Here is a 19821-nt window from a genome sequence, read left to right as displayed (position 1 = left end):
CTGCAAGGAGGAACTACAGGAAGCCTTGCCTGTGAGAACAGACCTCAGGAGAGCTAGTGCAGACCCCGGCATGGGAGGCCACAGGGCACCTGGCTGCCACGCCAACCAAAGCCTTTGAGTCTGAGAGCCCACACGGGAGCACCTTGTCTCTTCTTCCTGCCACGAGGGCTTAGAAGAAGGAAGGAGGACTCCATCTGAGAGATGGAGCAAGCCCTTTTACCCGGGAGAGTGTGTATAGAGTAAATGGTGGGTATTTGGCCCAGCCATTAAGACACTGCTTGGGACATTCACTTCCCGTATTGGGATGCCTGGGTTCAAGTCCTAGCTCCACTTCTGATTCCTGCTTCCTGCTAATGTGCACCTTGGTAGGCAGCAATATTGGTTCAAGTACTTGGATCCCTGACACTCATGTGGGAGATTTGGATTGCATTCCCTGCTCCTGGATTTGGTCTGGTCCATCCCCTAAGAATTGTGGGCATTTCTGGAATGAACCCACAGATGGGATCACTCTCCTTCTCTCTTGTCCGTATCTCTGTCTCTTTGCCTTTCAGATAAATAAAATTTTTCAGAGTTAACAGTAAATGTAATGGGTGAAGTAAACTACTTTGTGTAATTACTGACACTTTCCGATTGTGAAAATCTTTCTTGTGAAAGAATAATCCAGCTCATCTTCACTCAGCGCTATACAGATGGTAGGTGCTTAATCAGTAGTTGCTAAATAATGAAAATTGGAGTTCCCAAACGGGTGCCTCTTTTTGTTTCAAAAAACACAAGTCCCTCACTGGAGTCAATGCAATGTTACTGTAAATGTCAAGTGACTTAATTACAATACATGTAAGATTTAGTTTGCTTACATTCACCATGAATGCAAGCTTTAAAATACCCTTTGTTCTTTTGTTAAGCGGAATACACCTTTGTAGAAAACCTCCAGATACCGCAGAGAGCAAAAGGGCGACTGAGCTTGCAAACGTTATTAATGAAAAGCATTAGCAGGCCCTGGTATATAATCAATCAATAAATAATATGACCTCCCAGGAGATAAGCCTCCTTAAACAAGTCAACTAATGCCTGGAAAAGCAGTGTATACCTTGAATAAAGAAATGAAACAGCCTAAATTTAAAGGGCAGTTCTCGCTTCTCATTTCTGTGGGCTTCTCTCTGGAGACACTCGTTTCTAACAGGACACTTAACATTTCAATACAAAAGAACAGGAAGTACTTCTGGTGATTTATTCAGACATCATTCCGATGGCAGAATATTTTATGGCTTTAAATTCTGTTGCCCACATGCCCAGTGTTAGACCAAGTCCCCAGTGCATGATGGAGGGTAAAGGAAGGTTGTGATTTATTTATTAAAGATACGTATTCTACCTGCCTGCCTTTTGAGAGCAAGAGCTAAACAAGCATGGGGTAGGGGTGGAGCTGGCCAGCAGTGGGTCCTCTGAGGGGGGAGGGGGCATTCATGCTGGGAGGCTGTTGGTGGTGGTAGCCTGCCATGGGGTGTTGGTCCCCAAGTGGCCCAGCAAGGGCATCCACATAGGGTGATGGAGGGTGACCCAGAGTGGGTTTTCAGACCCGGAACGAAGTGAAGAAAGTGTCTGCACAGCGCCAGGGTGAAGACAAGATCAGTTCCTTGCCAAGGGCAGGGAAATACACTAAGGATGCTGAGAGCCAGGTTTCTTATTGCTAGTGAAGAGAATTACAAATAGGAAAAGGGAGAAAACTGGGCCCGATGGTGTTGGACTGGAATTGAAGTCATCCGTGTAGACCCCTGGTTGTCTGCCTGTATATAAACATAAAACTCCTGTGTGGTGTGGGTGCTGCACATGCGTGAGTGCACGTTGATATTACCTAGCAGTGTCCACCGCTTGGGCCTGCCAGCCGCAATGCACCTAGCTCTCAGTTTTTAAACAATTCTCAGTTAACAGGGAACAGGGGTTCTTGGAGATAGGCTGATTTTTAGGGCTACTTAGAGTGAGCCTAGGCCTTACTGAGCCACCAAAGAAAGGAAATATTCAGAAGACTGATGTAGAAGCCAACTCGAAGTAGTGCCCACTGACCAGATCCTGGAGAGTTTGAGCAACAGAGGATGAGGATGCTGCTGTAAGGACAGTGATCCATGGAGTAAAAGGTTCACTGGTGGTGCTGGCGCTGTGGCAGAACTGGTTAAGCCACTGCCGGCAATGCTGACATCCCGTATGACTACTCATTCAAGTCCTAGCTGCTCCACTTCTGATCCGGCTCACTGCTGTTGTGTCTGGGAAAGCAGTGGAAGATGACTTGCGTGCTTGGGCCCCTGCTACCCGCATGAGAGACCTGGATGAAGTTCCAGGCTCCTGGCATCTCTCTAGCCCAATTCTGACCATTGCAGCTGTTTAGGTAGTGAACCAGCAGATGGAAGGTTCCCCCCTCCTCTGCTTTTCAAATAATTAAATCAATCTTAAGATTAATATTAAATTTACAGAGAGAGAGAGAGAGAGAGAATTATCCATCTGCTGGTTTACTCCCCAAATGGCTGCAATGGCAGGAGCTGGCCAGGTTGAAGGCAGGAGCCTGAAACTCCATCTGGGTCTCCCATGTGGGTGGCAGGGGCCGAAATACTTGGGCCATCATTTGCTGCTTCCCAGGCCCATTAGCAGGTACCTGGATCAGAAGTGGAGCAGCTGGAACTCAAACCAGTGCCCATTATGAAATACTGGCATTTCAGGCAGAGGATTAACCTGCTGTGCCACAATGCCAGTCCCAAATAAATAAATCTTTATTTTAAAAAAAAAAGTCTGGCCGGCGCCACGGCTCAATAGGCTAATCCTCCTCCTGTGGCGCCGGCACACCAGGTTCTAGTCCCAGTCGGGGTACCGGATTCTGTCCTGGTTGCCCCTCTTCCAGGCCAGCTCTCTGCTATGGCCCGGGAGTGCAGTGGAGGATGGCCCAAGTGCTTGGGCCCTGCACCCCATGGGAGACCAGGAGAAGCACCTGGCTCCTGCCTTCAGATCAGCACGGTGTGCCGGCTGCAGCGCGCTGGCCACGGTGGCCATTGGAGGGTGAACCAATGGCAAAAGGAAGACCTTTCTCTCTGTCTCTCTCTCTCACTGTCCACTCTGCCTGTCAAAAAAAAAAAAAAAGTCCATTGGTCCCTACTAGCGTACATAAACACATAAATACATGGACACAAAAAAGCAAATGCTTCTGCTTACAGAATAATGCCAGTGAGTATAGTAGCAGGAGTAATGAAACTAGTGAGTTCAGTTTTGATTAGAAATGAGATAGTTATGGGGCCAGCACTGTGGCACAGCGGGTTAAAGCCCCGGCCTGAAGCCCCAACATCCCATATGGGTGCCGGTTCTAGTCCCAGCTGCTTCGCTTCCGATCCAGCTCTCTGCTATGGCCTGGGAAAGCAGTAGAAGATGGCCCAAGTCATTGGGCCTCTGCACCCTTGTGGAAAACCTGGAGGAAGCTCCTGGCTCCTGGCTTCAGATCGGCGCAGCTCCGGCTGTTGCGACCATCTGGGAAGTGAGCCAGCAGATGGAAGACCCCTCTCTCTCTCTCTATCTCTCTCTCTCTCTGTAACTCAGTCTTTCAAATAAATAAAATAAATCTTTAGAAAAAAAAAAGAAATTAGATAGTTTCATAGTTGAAAATACCTCTGCATCAAATACTTATTTTCTTACATGAAAGGAAAAGGGCAAGTTTACGGAGAAGAATCCTGTCATATACAACCATGAACCAAGTGATCAAAATGAACATAACTGGTCATGGTTCAAATGAAAATCACACTCTACCAGAGAGGACGCAGGGCATAGACCTCAGAATCCCTTCCATGTACTCCTGCCAGACATAACACAAGGGAATACCCAGTCAGTTGAAATTTGAAAACATTCTATAAAATATGTGGCATAGAATCTTTAAAAACTGAAAGTCATGCCAGTTCAAGGAAATACTGAGGGACTCTTCCAGACTGAAGGAGGTTAAGGAGCTATGACAACTAAATGCCGAACATGATCTTTTTGCTGTAAAGGTCTTAGTTGGACAGTTGATGGAATTTGAGTCAGGTGTGTGGATGAGTTGATGGGTCTACTTGATGTTGTTGGTTGTGTAGGGAGAATGTCCTTGTTTGCAGTACTCAGGTGAAGGGGCATCATGTAACCCACTTAGTCTCAAATGGTTCATGAAAAATAGTACTTTGGTTTTTATTTTGCTAACTTTTGTCTAAGATTGAAGTTATGACAAAATGAAAAATAGGGGGCAGCATTGAGGTGCAGTGGGTTTGGCTATTGCATGTGTTGTCGGCGTCCCATATGCATGCTGGCTCAAGTCCTGGCTTCTCCATTTCCGATCCAGTCCACTGCTAATGCGTCTGGGAAAGCAGCAGAGGATGGCCCAGGTGCTTGGGTCCCTGCTCCCCATGTGGGAGACCTGGATGGAGTTCCAGGCTCCTGTCTGCAGCCTGACCTAGCCCCAACTGGTCTGTCTGTCTGCCTCTCTCTCTCTCTTTCTCTCTCTCTCTCTCCTCTTCAAATAAATAAAATAATCTGTTTTTAAAAATGAAAAATAAAACTATGGAGTACAGTTAGAGGCTTAGCATGGAAATACAAAGTTATATATTACTTGAATATTATGAATTTTGAAAATGTAGGGCTAGTACTTTATAGAATAGTATAGTATGTTGAAAAAATACTAGAGGGAAAATAATTTTTTAAAGTTTGCAGAGCTTTAGAATTTTCATACCATACAAGAAAATGAGTACTTTGCTCTGTTAGAATATACTTTTGTACTTTTGGGAGGTGACTCTTACCTTATTTGAAAATAAAGCTACTTAAAATTCTTTTTTTTATATAAATCTGAACCTTGAATAAGTAGACTCCTTCTTTAGAATTTTATGATCTCTCTGAACGTGTGGGCTCATGTGTTTTGAACTGAACATGTTCCAAATTTGAATTAAGCTATTTAACACAGTAGATAATGATGTATTTTTTTAGTCAAAGGTTTTTGGTTGTAAGGACCAAGGAAGAATAAGATCGAATAGGCAACCTCATAAATAAGAACAGCGCTCAGGGGTCTGGAATGGGGACAGGAAAATGGAGGGCAACCAAGACTTCTGCTCTCTCTTGCCTCTTCCTCTGCTCATCAGACTCCCTGTCTGCCCACCAGCCTTTGGGAACTTCACGTAGCTCTTCACGTCCACCCCCAGGTCACAGCCTCCGCCTCCCCAGGCCACAGGCATGTGGATCTTGTGCTAAGAACTAACCAACCTGGACTTTCAGCACCAAATGAAAGGAATTTCAATAGGCCACGCTGGGTCCAATGCCCACTCTGCATTTAATCAGTCAAGACTAGGCAGTAGATTCAGGCAAGACATTCTTTTTAACTTACTAACAGGTAAAAGAAAAGAAAACTTTTTATCTAGGGATTTTTTTATATAAATATATATATATATATATGTGTGTGTGTGTGTGTGTGTATGTATGTATATATATACACATACATATATAATCAGATATATAGATATATATAATAGAAATTAAAATTTTGGAGCTATAGACTGATATCATTTAGTTCTATTTCCAAAGATAATGAGAAAAACTGACAGGCAAAAGAGCAATTTTTAAAAATAGAAGGGAAGGGGAAGACATTTGGCCTAGTGGTTAAGATGCTGCTTGGAGACACCAGAATCCCATACTGGAGTGCCTAGGTTCAAGTCCTGGCTCTGCCCCTGATTTCAGCTTCCTGCTAATGCACACCCTGGGAGGCAGCAGGTGATGGGTCAAATACTTGGCCCCCTGTACTCATTTGAGAGTCCTGGGTTGAGATCCAGGCTTCTGGCTTCAGCCTGGCCTAGCCCTGGTCATTGTAGCCATTTGGGGTGTGAACCAGTGGGTAGAAGGTCTCTCTCTGTTTCTCCTTCTCTTTCTGTAACTCTGCCTTTCAAATAAATAAGTCTTAAAAAAAAAGAACTATGATGTATACTCAGCTCCATGCAGTACTGTACATATGTGTACCTGTTCATAGACATAGAGAACTGAGTACCTTGGACAGCTTTAGTTGCATCATTTGGTGTCCAATGAGAGTGCTGCAAGCAGTGGGATCTAGCATCACACCCTCTCTATTAGACAACAGACAAGACCTATCCACAGGGACCAATGTGGAGTCTGGTGGACTGGAGAGAAGGCAGATTTTTCAAGGGAAATCACATGGGCGTTGACAGAAGAGGTGTTTGGAATGAGCCAGTCAGCTACCCTGAGTCATCTTAACCTTGTCTACCATTTGCAGAAATCAGAATTTTGACCCTCTTTAAATGCAAAATGTTGTGTAAAAGTGAATTTCCTAGTGGGAAGCAATATAGCCCTCATGAGATTTATTAAATAAATGTTGACACAAAAATCATAAAGAATAATTCTCAAAAACTATTTTGAGAAGAGTTGTGTATGCGAGGTAGTAGTCTTCTTTCTATGTCCGCTGTAGAATATTCTATTTCTTTTAATCATTTATATTTTAGTAAAATGCAAAAACATAAAATTTATTCTCTTAGCCATTTTAAATGTACAATTAAGTGTTGTTAACTATATTCATGTTATTAGCTGCCATCACTAACATTTTTCTGTAGAACTGTTTATCTTGCAAATCTGATTTTAAATACATTAAACAGTAACTCCTCTTCTCCCATCCTCCAGTCCTTGGAGACCACCAATTTGCTTTCTGTGCCTGAAGTTTTTATTATTCTAAGTGCTTCCTATAAGTGGAATCATACATTACTTGTCTTTTTGTGCTGGCCTATTTCACTCAACATAATGTCCTCAACATTCATCCATGTGGTGTGTGTCAAAATTGCCTTCCATTTTGTGCTACAATAGTATTCCTTTGTATTTATATAGCACACTTGGTTTATCCATCCAATTATGGATGGCAAATTAGGTTGCCTAAACCTTTTGGCCACTATAAATAATGCTACTATGAATGTGCGTGTACAAACATTTCGAGTTCATTAATTGTTCTTTTTAGCATATACTCAAACGTGGAATTACTGAATCCAATGTTAATTCTGTTTTTAGTTTTCTGAGGAATCATTGTCTTCCACAACAGCTGTACCATTTACATTTTTACGAACAGTGCATAGAGTTCTGCTTTTTTTTCCATATCTTTGCCAACACTTCCTAATGTTTGATTTTCTTGATGATAGCCATCCTAAAGGCTATGAGTTGGTATCTCTTTGTGGTTTTTTTTTTAAGATTTATTTTTTATTTATTTGAAAGAGTTACACAGAGAGGTAGAGCCAGAGAGAGAGAGAGGGGTCTTCCATCTACTGGTTCTCTCCCCAAATGGCCAGACCTGAGCTAATCCGAAGCCAGGAACCAGGAGCTTCTTCCAGGTCTCCCATGCAGATGCGGGGGCCCAAGCTCTTGGGCCATCTTCTACTGCTTTCCCAGGCCATAGCAGAGAGCTGGATGGGAAGAGGAGTAGCCAAGACTCGAACAGGTGTCTGTATGGGACTTTAACCTACTGTGCTGCAGCGCCAGCCCCTTTCGTTGTGATTTTGATTTGCATTTCCCTAACTGTAACTGATGTCAAGCCTCTTTTCATGTGCTTAATACCCATTTAAATATTTTCTTTGAAGAAATATCTGTTCAGATCTTTTACCCGTTGTTTAATCAAGTTGTCTGTTCTTATTATTGAGTTTTAGAAGTTCTCTATATATTCTAAATAGTAATGCCTTATCAGAATATGATTTGTGAATGCTTTTTCAACATTTTAAATGCTTTCTCAACACACAATTCTATGTGTTGCTTTGTTACTCTGCTAATAGTGTCTTTTTATGTCCAAAAGTTTTTTACTTTCATGAAGTCTAGTTTGTCCACTTTTTTATTGTTATCTCTTTGGTATTATATCCAAGAAACCATTGTGAAATCCAACATTTCCTATGTTTTCTTCTAAGAGTTTTGTGGCTTTAGCTCTTCTGTTTAGGTATTTGAGCCATTTTGAGTTCGTTTTTGTTGATGGGGTTAGACAAGATTTTGCCTTCATCTTTTGCATTTGGCTAACCAGTTTTCCAGAACCATTGGTTGATTAAATTGTCATTTTTCTTAGACTTTGGAATCAGGAAGTCTGAGTCTTCCAACTTTGTTCTTCTTTGTTAAGAACTTGCAGCTATTCATAGTCCCTTGATAGTCCTAGGATTGGTTTTTCAATTTCTGTGAAAGACGTTATTTGGATTTCGATAGGAGTTGCCTGAAGCGCCGGCATCCCATATAGGCGCCAGTTCTAGTCCCGGCTGCTCCTTTTCCCATACAGCTCTCTGCTGTGGCCTGGGAAAGCAGTAGAAGATGGTCCAAGTCTTGGACCCCTGCACCCACGTGGAAGACCCAGAGGAGGCTCCTGGCTCCTGGCTTTGGATTGGTGCAGCTCCAGCCATTGCGGCCATCTGGGGAGTGAACCAGCGGATGGATGAACGCTCTCTCTGTCTTTATCTCTCTCTATAACTCTGTCTTTCAAATAAATAAAATAAATCTTTAAAAAAAATATTAAGGTTTTCAACTCATTAACACAGATGCCTTTCTGTTTATTTGTATCTTTTTAAAAATTTTTTAAAGATTTATTTATCTATTTGAGAGGCAGAGTTACAGAGAGAGGGAGAGACAGAGAGGTCTTCCATCTGTTGGTTCACTCCCCAAATGGCTGCAATGGCCAGAGCTTAGCCTATCTGAAACCAGAAGCCAGGAGCTCCGTCCAGGTCTCCCATGTGGGTGCAGGGGTCCAAGCACTTGGGCCATCATCCACTGCTTTCCCAGGCCCCTAGTAGGGAGCTGGATTGGAAGTGGAGCAGCTGGCACCTATAGGGAGCCACATCTGTAGCTGGAGGCCTATGCCAGCTATGCCACATTGCCAGTCTCCCTTTTTAAGTTTCTTTCAGTAATATTTTGTGAGGGTATAAGATGTTTTTACATATAAGATTATATCACTTGTGAACAGATAACGTTTTCCTTCTAGTTCGGGTGCTTTTATGTCTCTTTCTGGCCTAATTGCTCTGGGGAGCCTAATATCATGTTTGAGCAGGTATGGCAGTGGGGGAGATCCTTGCCTGACTGATCTGAGAGGAAACATTTGAAACTTTCACCATTGAGTGGTATGCTCACTGTGGCTATTCCTATGTGATTTTTATCGTACTGCAGTAGTTTTCTTTTATTCTTAGTTTGTTGAGTTTATTGTTTTTATCATGAGAAGGTGTTGAATTTTGTCAAATCCTTTCTCTACATCAATTTAAATGATCATATGACTTGTTTCTCTTCCTTCTGTTAATGTGGTGTGGTGTGTTACATTTGTTGATTTTCATATATATTGGGCCTTCCTTGCATTTCACCTGGTCATACGTAATCCTGTCATGTGCTGTTGAATTTGGTTTGCTAATATTTTGTCAAGGATTTTTGTATCCATATTTGTAAGGAGTATTGATCTGTACTTATCCTCTTTTTGTAGTGTATTCATGTGGCTTTGGTATGAAGACAATGCTGAACTTATAGCAAAAGTTAGCACTTGCTCTCTCTTTTTTATTTCTGGATGTTTGAGAAGGACTTGTTTTAGTTATTATTCAAATAGTCATTGGCCAAAGACTTGTCTTTTGTGGAGATCTTTGATTACTGAATCTGTCTCCTTACTAGTTATAGGTTTATGTATGACTAATATTTCATCATGATTCAGTCTTGGTAGGTTGTATATTTCTAGAAATGTCTTCATTTCATCTACATTATCTGATGTGTTCTCTGTTTAGGTTTTCTATGTCTTCCTGGTTCAATTTAGGTAGGTTGCATGTGTCCAGGAATCTATCCATTTCTGATAGATCTCCCTGTTTGCTGGCATACAAGTCCTTGTAGTAATTTCTGATGATTCTTTTTATTTCTGTGGTATCTGTTGTTATGTTTCCTTTTTCATCTCTGATTTTATTGATTTGGGTCTTTTCTTTTTTTAGTTAGTTGGGCCAATGGGGTGTCAATTTTGTTTATTTTTTCAAAAAACCAGCTCCTCATTTGGCTAATTTTTTATAATTTTTTTTATTCAATCCTGTTGATTTATTCTCTGATTTTAATTATTTCTCTTCTCCTACTAGATTTGGGTCTGGTTTGCTGCAGATTTTCTAGATCCTTGAGATGAATTGAAAGCTCATCTATTTGGTGCCTTTCCAATTTCTTGATGTAGGCACCTATTGATATAAACTTTCCTCTTAACATTGCTTTTGCTGTATCCCATAAGTTTTGGTATGTTGTGCCGTTATCCTCATTTACTTCCAGAAAATTTTTGATTTCTCTTTTAATTTCTTTTATGACCCATTGTTCATTCAGGAGCATGTTGTTCAATCTCTATGTGTTTGCATATGCTCTAGGGATTCCTGAGTTGCTAATTTCCAACTTCATTCCTTTATGGTCTGAGAAGCTGCATCATATGATTCTAATTCTTTTGAATTTGCTGAGACTTGCTTTATGGCCTAGTATGTGGTCAATCCTAGAGAAGGTTCCATGTACTGCTGAGAAGAATATAAATTCTTTATGTGTAGGATGAAAAGTTCTGTAGAAATCTGTTAGATCCATCTGTAATTAACACACAGTTATTCTTAGGTGTTTAAATTTTAACTGAAAAGTGATCCCTGTTAAATAAAAGAGTGGGAATAAGAGAGGGAGGAGATGTACAATTTGGAACATGCTCAATTGGACTTGCCCCAAATGGTGGAGTTAGAAACATGCCAGGGGATTCCAATACAATCCCATCAAGGTGGCATGTACCAATGCCATCTCACTAGTCCAGGTGATCAATTTCAGTTCACAGTTGATCACACTGATAGGTCTAAGAGTCAAAGGGATCACACAAACAAGACTAGTTTCTGCTAATACTAACTGATAGAATCAAAAAGGGAGAGAACGATCCAACATGGGAAGCAGGATACACAGCAGACTCATAGAATGGCAGATGTCCTAAACAGCGCTCTGGCCTCAGAATCAGCCCTTAAGGCATTTGGATCTGGCTGTAGAGCCCATGAGAGTATTTTAGGCACAGAAAGCCAAGACACTCTGGGAAAAAAAAAAAAAAAAAAAAAAGAAGACCTAAATGAAAGATCTCTGCGAGTGAGATCCCAGTGGAAAGAACGGGGCCATCAAAGAAGGAGGTACCTTTCTCTGAAGGGAGGAGAGAACTTCCACTTTGACTAGACCCTGTCGGAATAAGATTGAAGTCGGCGAACTCAAAAGGCTTCCATAGCCTTGGCAACTCATGACTAGAGCCTAGGGAGATTTCTGACGCCATAAACAAGAGTGTCAAATTGTTAAGTCAACAACAGGAGTCACTTCTCATGTGGGATCTGTCCTTAATGTGTTGTCCAATGTGAAGTAATGCTATAACTAGTACTGAAACAGTATTTTTACACCTTGTGTTTCTGTGTGGGTGCAAACTGATGCAATCTACTTAATATATACTAAATCGATCTTCTGTATATAAGAATTCAAAATGAATCTTGATGTGAATGGAATGGGAGAGGGAGTGGGAGATGGGAGGGGTTCGAGTAGGAGGGAAATTATGGGGGGGAAGCCATTGTAATCCATAAACTGTACTTTGGAAATTTATATTTACTAAATAAAAGTTAAAAAAAAGAGTTGTTCCTAGTACTCGCTTATCATCCTTTTTATTTGTACAACTTCAGTAGTAATGTCCTCACTTTCACTTCTGCTCCGAATAGCCTGAGTCATCTGGTTTTTCCTTAGTGGACTGAAAGGTTTGTTAATTTTTTTATATTTTTTTTGGAGAACTAATTTTATTTTTTAAAGGCTTTATTTATTTATTTGAGAGAGAGAGAGAGAGAGAGAGTTACAAACTGTAAGAGAGAGAGACAGAGAGAAAGGTCTTCCTTCCGTTGGTTCACTCCGCAACGGCTGGAGCTGCACCGATCCGAAGCCAGGAGTCAGGTGCTTCTTCCTGGTCTCCCTTGTGAGTGCAGGGGCCCAAGCACTTGGGCCGTCTTCTACTGTTTTCCCAGGCCACAGCAGAGAGCTGGATTGGAAGAGGGCAGCCGAGACTCGAACCGGCGCCCGTATGGGATGCCGGTGTCAACAGGCGGAGGATTAACCTACTGCGTCACGGTGCTGGCCCCAGAGAACTAATTTTAGTTTCATTGATTTTCTCCATTGTTTTTTCCTAATCTGTATTTCAGCCATATCTTCTTTAATTTTTATTGTTTCCTTTCTTCTACTAATTTTGGGCTTAGTTGTTCTTTTACTAGTTCCTTAAGTTGTGAAGTTAGATTGTTGATCTGAGAGTTTTTTCAATCTTTTTTAATGTAAGCATTTGTAAATAGAAATTTCCCCCTTAGCATCATTTCATGGATGTACTATGAGTTGGTATGTTGTTGTTGTTTTTGTTTGTCTCAAGATATTTTATAATTCCTCTTGTGATTTCTTCTTGATTCACTGGTTATTTAAGAATGTGTTTTTTAAGCTCCACAGATTTGTGAATTTGCCAACTTCCCTTCTTTTAAATTGATTTTTAACTTCATCTGTGGCCAGAGAAGATAATTTGCTTATTATCTACCTCTTAAATCTATTGAGACTAATTTGTGGTCTAATACATGGCCTTTTCTGGAAAAATGTTTCATGAGCAATGGAGAAGATGGTATATTCTGTTACCGTTGAATAGTGTACTGTGTGTGTCTGTTAGAAAATTGTGTGTGGGTCCAGCGCCGTGGCTCACTTGGTTAATCCTCTGCCTGCGGCACCGGCATACCATATGGGCACCAGGTTCTAGTCCCGGCTGCTCCTCTTCCAGTCCAGCTCTCTGCTGTGGCCCAGGAGGGCAGTGGAGGATGGCCCAGGTGCTTGGGTGCCTGCACCTGCATGGGAGACCAGGAGGAAGCACCTGGCTCCTGGCTTTGGATCGGCACAGTGCCGGCCGTGGCAGCCATTTGGGGTGTGAACCAACGGAAGAAAGACCTTTCTCTCTCTCTCACTGTCGGTAACACTATCGGTCAAATAAATAAATAAATAAATAATTTTAAAAAAAGAAAATTGTGTGTTCTGTTACCGTTGGTGTGCTGTGTGTGTCTGTTAGATCTGCTTGGTTTATTACGTTTCTAAAGACTTCTTTTTCCTTACTTATCATCTGTCTGATTGTTCTATCTGTGATTGGGAGTGGAGTTATTAAATTCTCCACCAATTACCGCAGAATAATTGTCTGTTTTTCCTTCTTTTCTTAATATGTTTTGTTGGTCTGTTATTATATATATAATTGTTTATAAATATTAGATCTTCTGGCTGAATCCTTCATTAATATATAATGTCTTTCTTTTTATATATATATTTTTTTGAAATGACACCTGTTCCCTGCTGCTCCTCTTCCAGGCCAGCTCTCTCCTGTGGCCCGGGAGTGCAGTGGAGGATGGCCCAGGTGCTTGGGCCCCTGCACCCGTATGGGAGACCAGGAGGGGGCACATGGCTCCTGGCTTGGGACCAGCGCAGCGCTGGCTGTGGCAGCCATTTCAGGGGTGAATCAACGGAAGGAAGACCTCTCTGTGTCTCTCTCTCACTGTCTAACTCTGTCAAATAAATAAGGAAAAAATTAAATTACAAATGACACCTGTTTTACCTGATATTAGATACCTCTGCTCTCTTCATTGCATATCATTCCCTTCCTTGTTTGTGTCCTAAATCTAAAGTGAGCATCTTGTAGATCGTAGCATATGGTTGGATTGAGTGTTTTATACATGCGTACTGCCAACCTTTTTTTATTTACATTTAAAGAAATTATTAATAAGGAAGACTTACTTGTAACATTTGGGTATTTGTTTTCTATAAACCCTATAGCTTTTCCCCTCATTTCTTACATTATTGTCTTTTGTGTTTGATTGATTCTTTTTGAAGTAAAATCTTAGTTCCCTTCTCATTTCCTTTCACATACATTCTATAGCTATTTTCTTTATGGTTACAATGGAGAGTATATCTAATAGACTGAAATTGTAATACTATAATTTTAATTTAGAACAGCTTAACTTGAATTATGTACAAAAACTGCTCCAAACAGCCCTGTATCTATGTCCTTTCAGTTACTGATGTCACAAAATTACATTTGCATAATGTATATCCAAAACCATAAACTCTTTTTATGTATTAATATCCTAAATGATGTAGGAAATAAAATGTGATATTCCAAACCAAATTAAAAGAATGCTAGTTTTTTCAGGTAATAGATGTTTAAATGTGTATCATCTCTTAAATTGCATAGGTAACAAAAATGGAGCTATAAGCCATAGTTAAAATAATACTAGCTTGTACAATTGTCTGTATATTTACTTTTCATGAGATTTTTATGTCTTCATGCAGCTTCCAGGTCCTTTCATTTCAACCTACAGGACTCCTTTTGTCATTTCTTGCAGGCCAGCTCCAGAGGTGGCAAACTCCGTCAGCTTTTATTGACCTGGAATGTCTTAGTATCTCCCTCACTGTGGAAGGACACTTGTATTGGCTATAGGTGTCTTGACTGACAGCTTTTTCTTTCAGCACTTTGAATACATCAGCCCACTGCCGTCTGGCTTCCCAAGTTTCTGATGAGAAATCTGCTGACAATAATATTGAGAATCCTCTGTGTGTCACCTCCATGTTGCTGCTTTCAGATTTCACTCTGGGGTAGTTTGATTACCGTATGTCTTGGTGTATGTATCTTTGAGTTCGTCTTACTCAGAGTTCATTATGCTTCTTGGGTGTTCATATTCCTGTCTTTCCTCAGATTTGGGACTCTTTAACCATTATTATTTTTTTTTGAATAATCTCTCTGCCCTCTTTTTCTCTTCTTCTGGGATTCCCCAATGCTGTGTCTGTGTGCTTGATAGTGTCTCATAGATCCATTAGGCTCTGTTGATTTTCCTTCAGTCTTTTTTTTCCTTTCTGTATACTGAATTTCATTTGTACTATCTTGATAATTTCAATTGTGCTGTTTTATAATTTACTGATTCTTTGTTCTGTCCGCCCAACTCTGTTTTCAATCCCTCTATTTTTTTTTTTTCATTTCAGTTATTGTATTTTTCACCTCCAAAATCTACTTTTTGGTTTCTTTTTAGATTTTCTGTCTTTATATTCATGTTTCTATTTTGTTCATACTTCATTCCCTAACCGTTTCCATATCATCCTCCAGTTCTTTTTTTGTCTAGCAAGTCCATTCTCTGGTCTTTCTTCTCAGGCATGGTTTCTGTTGGTTTATTTTTCTCCTTTGAGCTGTCTATCCAATGTTCCTGTTTCTTTGTATGTTTTGTGATTTGTTGTTGAAAACTGGACATTTGAATCTAAAATATAGTTGTGGAAACTGATGTTTTTGTTGAAGTGTAAATTTAAGGTCTACTTAGGCCTCATTAAAATTTTTATTTATTTATTCATTTGAAAGTCAGAATTACAGAAAGAGGGAGGGAGGAAAGAAAGGAGGGAGGGAAGAAGGGAGGGAGGAAGAAAGAGAGACAGACAGACAGACATCTTCTATCTACTGGTTCACACTCCCAGATGGCCACAATGGACAGGACTGGGCCAGCCTGAAGCTAAGAGACAGGGGCTCCATCTAGGTCTTCCTTGCAGGTGGCAGGGATCCAAGCACTTGGGCCATCTTCCGCTGCTTTTCCCAGGCCATTAGCAGAGAGGGGGATTGGAAGTGGAGCAGCCAGGACACAAGCAGCACCCATAAGGGATGCCAGCATCGTGGGCAGCGGCTTTACCTGCTGTGCCACAATGCTGGCCTCTTTTGAGCCTGCACCTTTCCCTCAGAGTGTATGGTGTACAGTGACTTTCTAAATTCTCTTGAATATGTGGTTGCTTTTAAATACTATAGACATTGATTCCCCAAATGGAAAAGAGAATAATGCTGGTAAGTGGGATTGGGGGAGGAGAAAAGAAACAAAATAATTCCAGCCCTTTAAACCTCTAGCAGTTGCTGTAGCTGTAGTGCTAATTAAATAATTATGTCAGACGTGTCTGATCAGGTCGTAAGCAGTCTAGTTCATTATAGTTTTGAAGTAATCATCCTAAGAGTTCTTATCATACAAAACCATGGAAAAATTTTGTGTAGGATTTTCCAGAAAAAACAAAACCAACAGGATGTGTATGAGTGTAGGGGAGCATTTATTTTAAAGAACTGTGGCTTGGCGATTCCAAAATCTTCTGCCTGGACAACAAGGAAGAGTTTCCGTGTAAGCATGGAGGGTCCGTGGCAGACTTCCTTCCTGCCAGGGGAGAGCCATCTTTGTTCTAAGAAAGCCTCCAACTGATTGGATATGACCCTCTGACATTATTGAAGGCCATGTACTCTACGCACAACTCACAGAGGTACATGTTAGTAGGACTGAAACAACAGCTCCACAGACTCATCTACAAGAATATTTGGCCAATGTCAGGCACCACTGTTATCCCACCTGCTGGTTCATTTCAGCCCTCATGCTATCTTAACCCTCATCAACAAAATGACAACAGTAGATGACGTAGATGCACTTTATGTTACCAAAATTATTTATTTTTACAACCTCAATTCTCATTCCTTCAGTATTTTTTTTTCATTTATTAAACTTTTATTTAATGAATATAAATTTCCAAAGTACAGCTTATGGGTTACAATGGCTTCCCCCCTCCCATAACTTCCCTCCCACCCGCAACCCTCCCCTCTCCCGCTCCCTACCCCCTTCCATTCACATCAAGATTCATTTTCAATTCTCTTTATATACAGAAGATCAGTTTAGTATATATTAGGTAAAGATTTCAACAGTTTGCCCCCATATAGCAACACAAAGTGAAAAAATACTGTTGGAGTACTAGTCATAGCACTAAATAACAGTGTACAGCACATTAAAGAAAGAGATCCTCCATAATATTTTTTTAAAACTTAATTAATTTTCTATGCCATTTCCAATTTAACACCAGGTTGTTTTTTTTCATTTCCAATTCTCTTTATATACAGAAGATCGATTCAGTATATAATTAGTAAAGATCTCATCAGTTTGTACCCACACAGAAACACAAAGTGTAAAAATACTGTTTCAGTACTAGTTATAGCATCACTGCACATTAGACAACACATTAAGGACAGATCCCACATGGGATGTAAGTACACAGTGACTTCTGTTGCTGACTTAACAATTTGACACTCCTGTTCATGGCGTCAGTAATCTCCCTAGGCTCCAGTCATGAGTTGCCAGGGCTATGGAAGCCTTTAGAGTTCACTGACTTTGATCTTATTCCGATAGGGTCATAGTCTTCTCCCTCTGCTCCACTGATGTGTCAAAGATTTTGTTATATGGTTGTAGCAAATCGAGTTCCCGGAAGTTGTCTCAGGAACCACACAGTTTGTGTTTCTCCCATCTTCCTATGATCATGCGTGACTTCTGAGTGCAAGTGGAAAGCCTGCACATTTCTCTCCCTGGAAGCAGAACTTACGGCACAGAGAGCAGGGCTCACCGGGCAGTTCAAGAAACCTCGCTGGAAGGGCCTACAGTAGCCTGAAATGTCCCTAGCAAGGCAAAATGCCAGGAGTCATTCACACAAGTTCCTATCCTGTTGCTGTGGCTGTGACTTGGGATGGATCAGTGCCATCGCTGTGTCTCCATTCAGCCTCCCCCACCCCTTCCCCTCTGGCCACCTGCTCCTGTTTACATCCTGGAGATGTTCCACTTTTCAGCATCTTCTCTCTGGAGATGACGATGTCTCTCTGTGCCAGGGTGACTTATTCCACCAATTACTCTCTGGGACAAGAGATTGCCCTAATCTTCACTCCCCAACTAGTACTTTGGATCCCTATTGCCTTTTAAAATAGTTGATGTCAATCATTTAAAACCAGAACGTGCATTTTCCTTTCTTCTTAGCTACTTCTCATGTGAGAATTTATTCTAATGTAAAAATGCCATTTGGCTCCAGCAGGGTGATTTTTCTCTCCCACTTAAGTTTACTAACCTGAAAGTGGACAAATTGGACATTATGACCATAAAGTTGCCTCTGAAGCTCTGAAAGTCATGAAGCTGTTTGGTTGTGTTCATAAAATTATCTTGAGGCTTACTAGGCATTGTAGAGGCACTCCGAAAACAGGAAAGTGGATAAATGCTGTGCTCTGTCACTCTGTCATAGCGGGATGTTAATCATCTATGACTCGATTTCTTACTCTATCTAGATGCATCTTCACTTATTTCAATCTTTTGATTTTTCTTTCTTCGCATTCTGGACTGAGGCTTTCTGTTTACCATACAGTTGCCCCCACAGGAACTGTATATAATCTTTCTCTAAGGTGCCAGTAGATGCTAAATGGTACATGAGCTTCCACGGATGCTGTAATCCATTACCCTGGCGCTCTTCGACAAGGGGCATGAAGGGGGGTGGCTGGGACAGAAGCAGAGCAGGTGGGACATGCACTGGTGCCCGTGTGGGATGCTGGTGTCACAGCCGGTGGCTTTACTGGCTGGGCCACATTGCCAGCCCTGCAAGAGGGCCTTTTCAGAGCAGGGAAGTCCCGGAGTGAGAGCTCATGATTTGGGTCTAGCTATCAAATCCAGAGAGGTCAAGGGTCAAGGGCACTATGTGTTCAGAGGTAACCAGTGCATGAAGATCTCTCAAGATGAGAGACCTGACTCTGAAGTCCCTGGAGAGTCCGTTGTGGTTATGTCCATGACCGTATTAATGGAATAACACAATGGAAATATTTGACTATAGCGCTGCATCCTAACCCTTCAGGATTATACTCTCTCTAGAGGACAGAACTGATTTGGTTAGTGACGTGAGCTTAAATAGTTTATTGGAAGCTTGTGATCAGATCAGGTGTGATTCGTCCTAAGTTGATAGATGGAAGACAATTTGTGCATACTCACAATTAGGTGCTATACGTCTAATACCATATAAACCTTTCTTAAATTCACTGGAATTTGTTAGCAGGCAAGAGGAGGAAGAGGGAGGGGAGGAAACACACGAGTCAAATCATGACATGCCAACATGCAGTGTAGAAAACGGTGTAAACTGTGGACCGCCAGAGGGAGTAGAGATTGTTACGATACAAGTGGATCAAAAGTCAGCGTGGGGGAACAGGGCTTTAGATCTAGGTGGGATTTGGCTGTGAGAAGTAGGAACTAGGAGGACAGTTCTGGGCTTGGCTATGCAGAAATCCTGATCTAGCATCCTTCTGGGTGAAGGTCAAGTGCAGGGGTAGCTTGGGGGGGAGTGGAATTATTGTACTCGTTTCTAAGAAAATGTATAGCAGCTGGTGTCTCTTCATGTGCACAATAAATGCAAGAGTCTCATGTCTCTCTTCCAGGTGTGTCCGCACAACTCACCAGCACCCGGCACCGTCGGAACACATCTGTGGGAACGCCGTTTTGGATGGCCCCTGAGGTCAGATAATGATTTCACAAAGACAGATGTAATATTTGATTCTGTGTTTCTTTTTCATGTGGATGCTCTCTCCATAAGTGTTTTGGAATGTACCACAAGAAACTGCCAGTTGTATAATTTTTTAAAAGGATTTTTTTTTTATTTGACAGGTAGAGATACAGACAGTGAGAGACAGAGAGAAATGTCTTCCTTCCATAGGTTCACCCCCTAAATGGCCGCTACAGCCGGAGCTACGCCGATCCGAAGCCAGGAGCCAGGTGCTTCTTCCTGGTCTTCCATACGGGTACAGGCGCCCAAGTACCTGAGCCATCCTCCACTGCCTTCTTGGGCCACAGCAGAGAGCTGGCCTGGAAGAGGAGCAGCCAGGACTAGAACCCGGCGCCCATATGGGATGCCGGTGCCGCAGGTGGAGGATTAACCAAGTGAGCCACGGCGCCAGCCCCAGGATTTATTTTTTTATTT

At 41.6% G+C, this 19821-nt stretch overlaps 1 protein-coding gene across 1 annotated transcript in view; it reads left to right on the top strand.

Moving 5' to 3' along the window:
• Positions 1-19821, top strand: part of MYO3A (myosin IIIA) — a 216805-nt gene that overhangs the window by 44082 nt on the left and 152902 nt on the right. Inside the window, exon 5 of the mRNA XM_062211468.1 lies at positions 19283-19359. Coding sequence (XP_062067452.1) covers positions 19283-19359 — 77 coding nt within the window. The remainder of the gene's footprint in view (positions 1-19282; positions 19360-19821) is intronic.

Source organism: Lepus europaeus, chromosome 14 (assembly GCF_033115175.1).
Source record: "Lepus europaeus isolate LE1 chromosome 14, mLepTim1.pri, whole genome shotgun sequence".
NCBI classification, from domain to species: Eukaryota; Metazoa; Chordata; class Mammalia; order Lagomorpha; family Leporidae; genus Lepus; species Lepus europaeus.
This window is presented reverse-complemented; position numbering and strand designations above follow the sequence as displayed.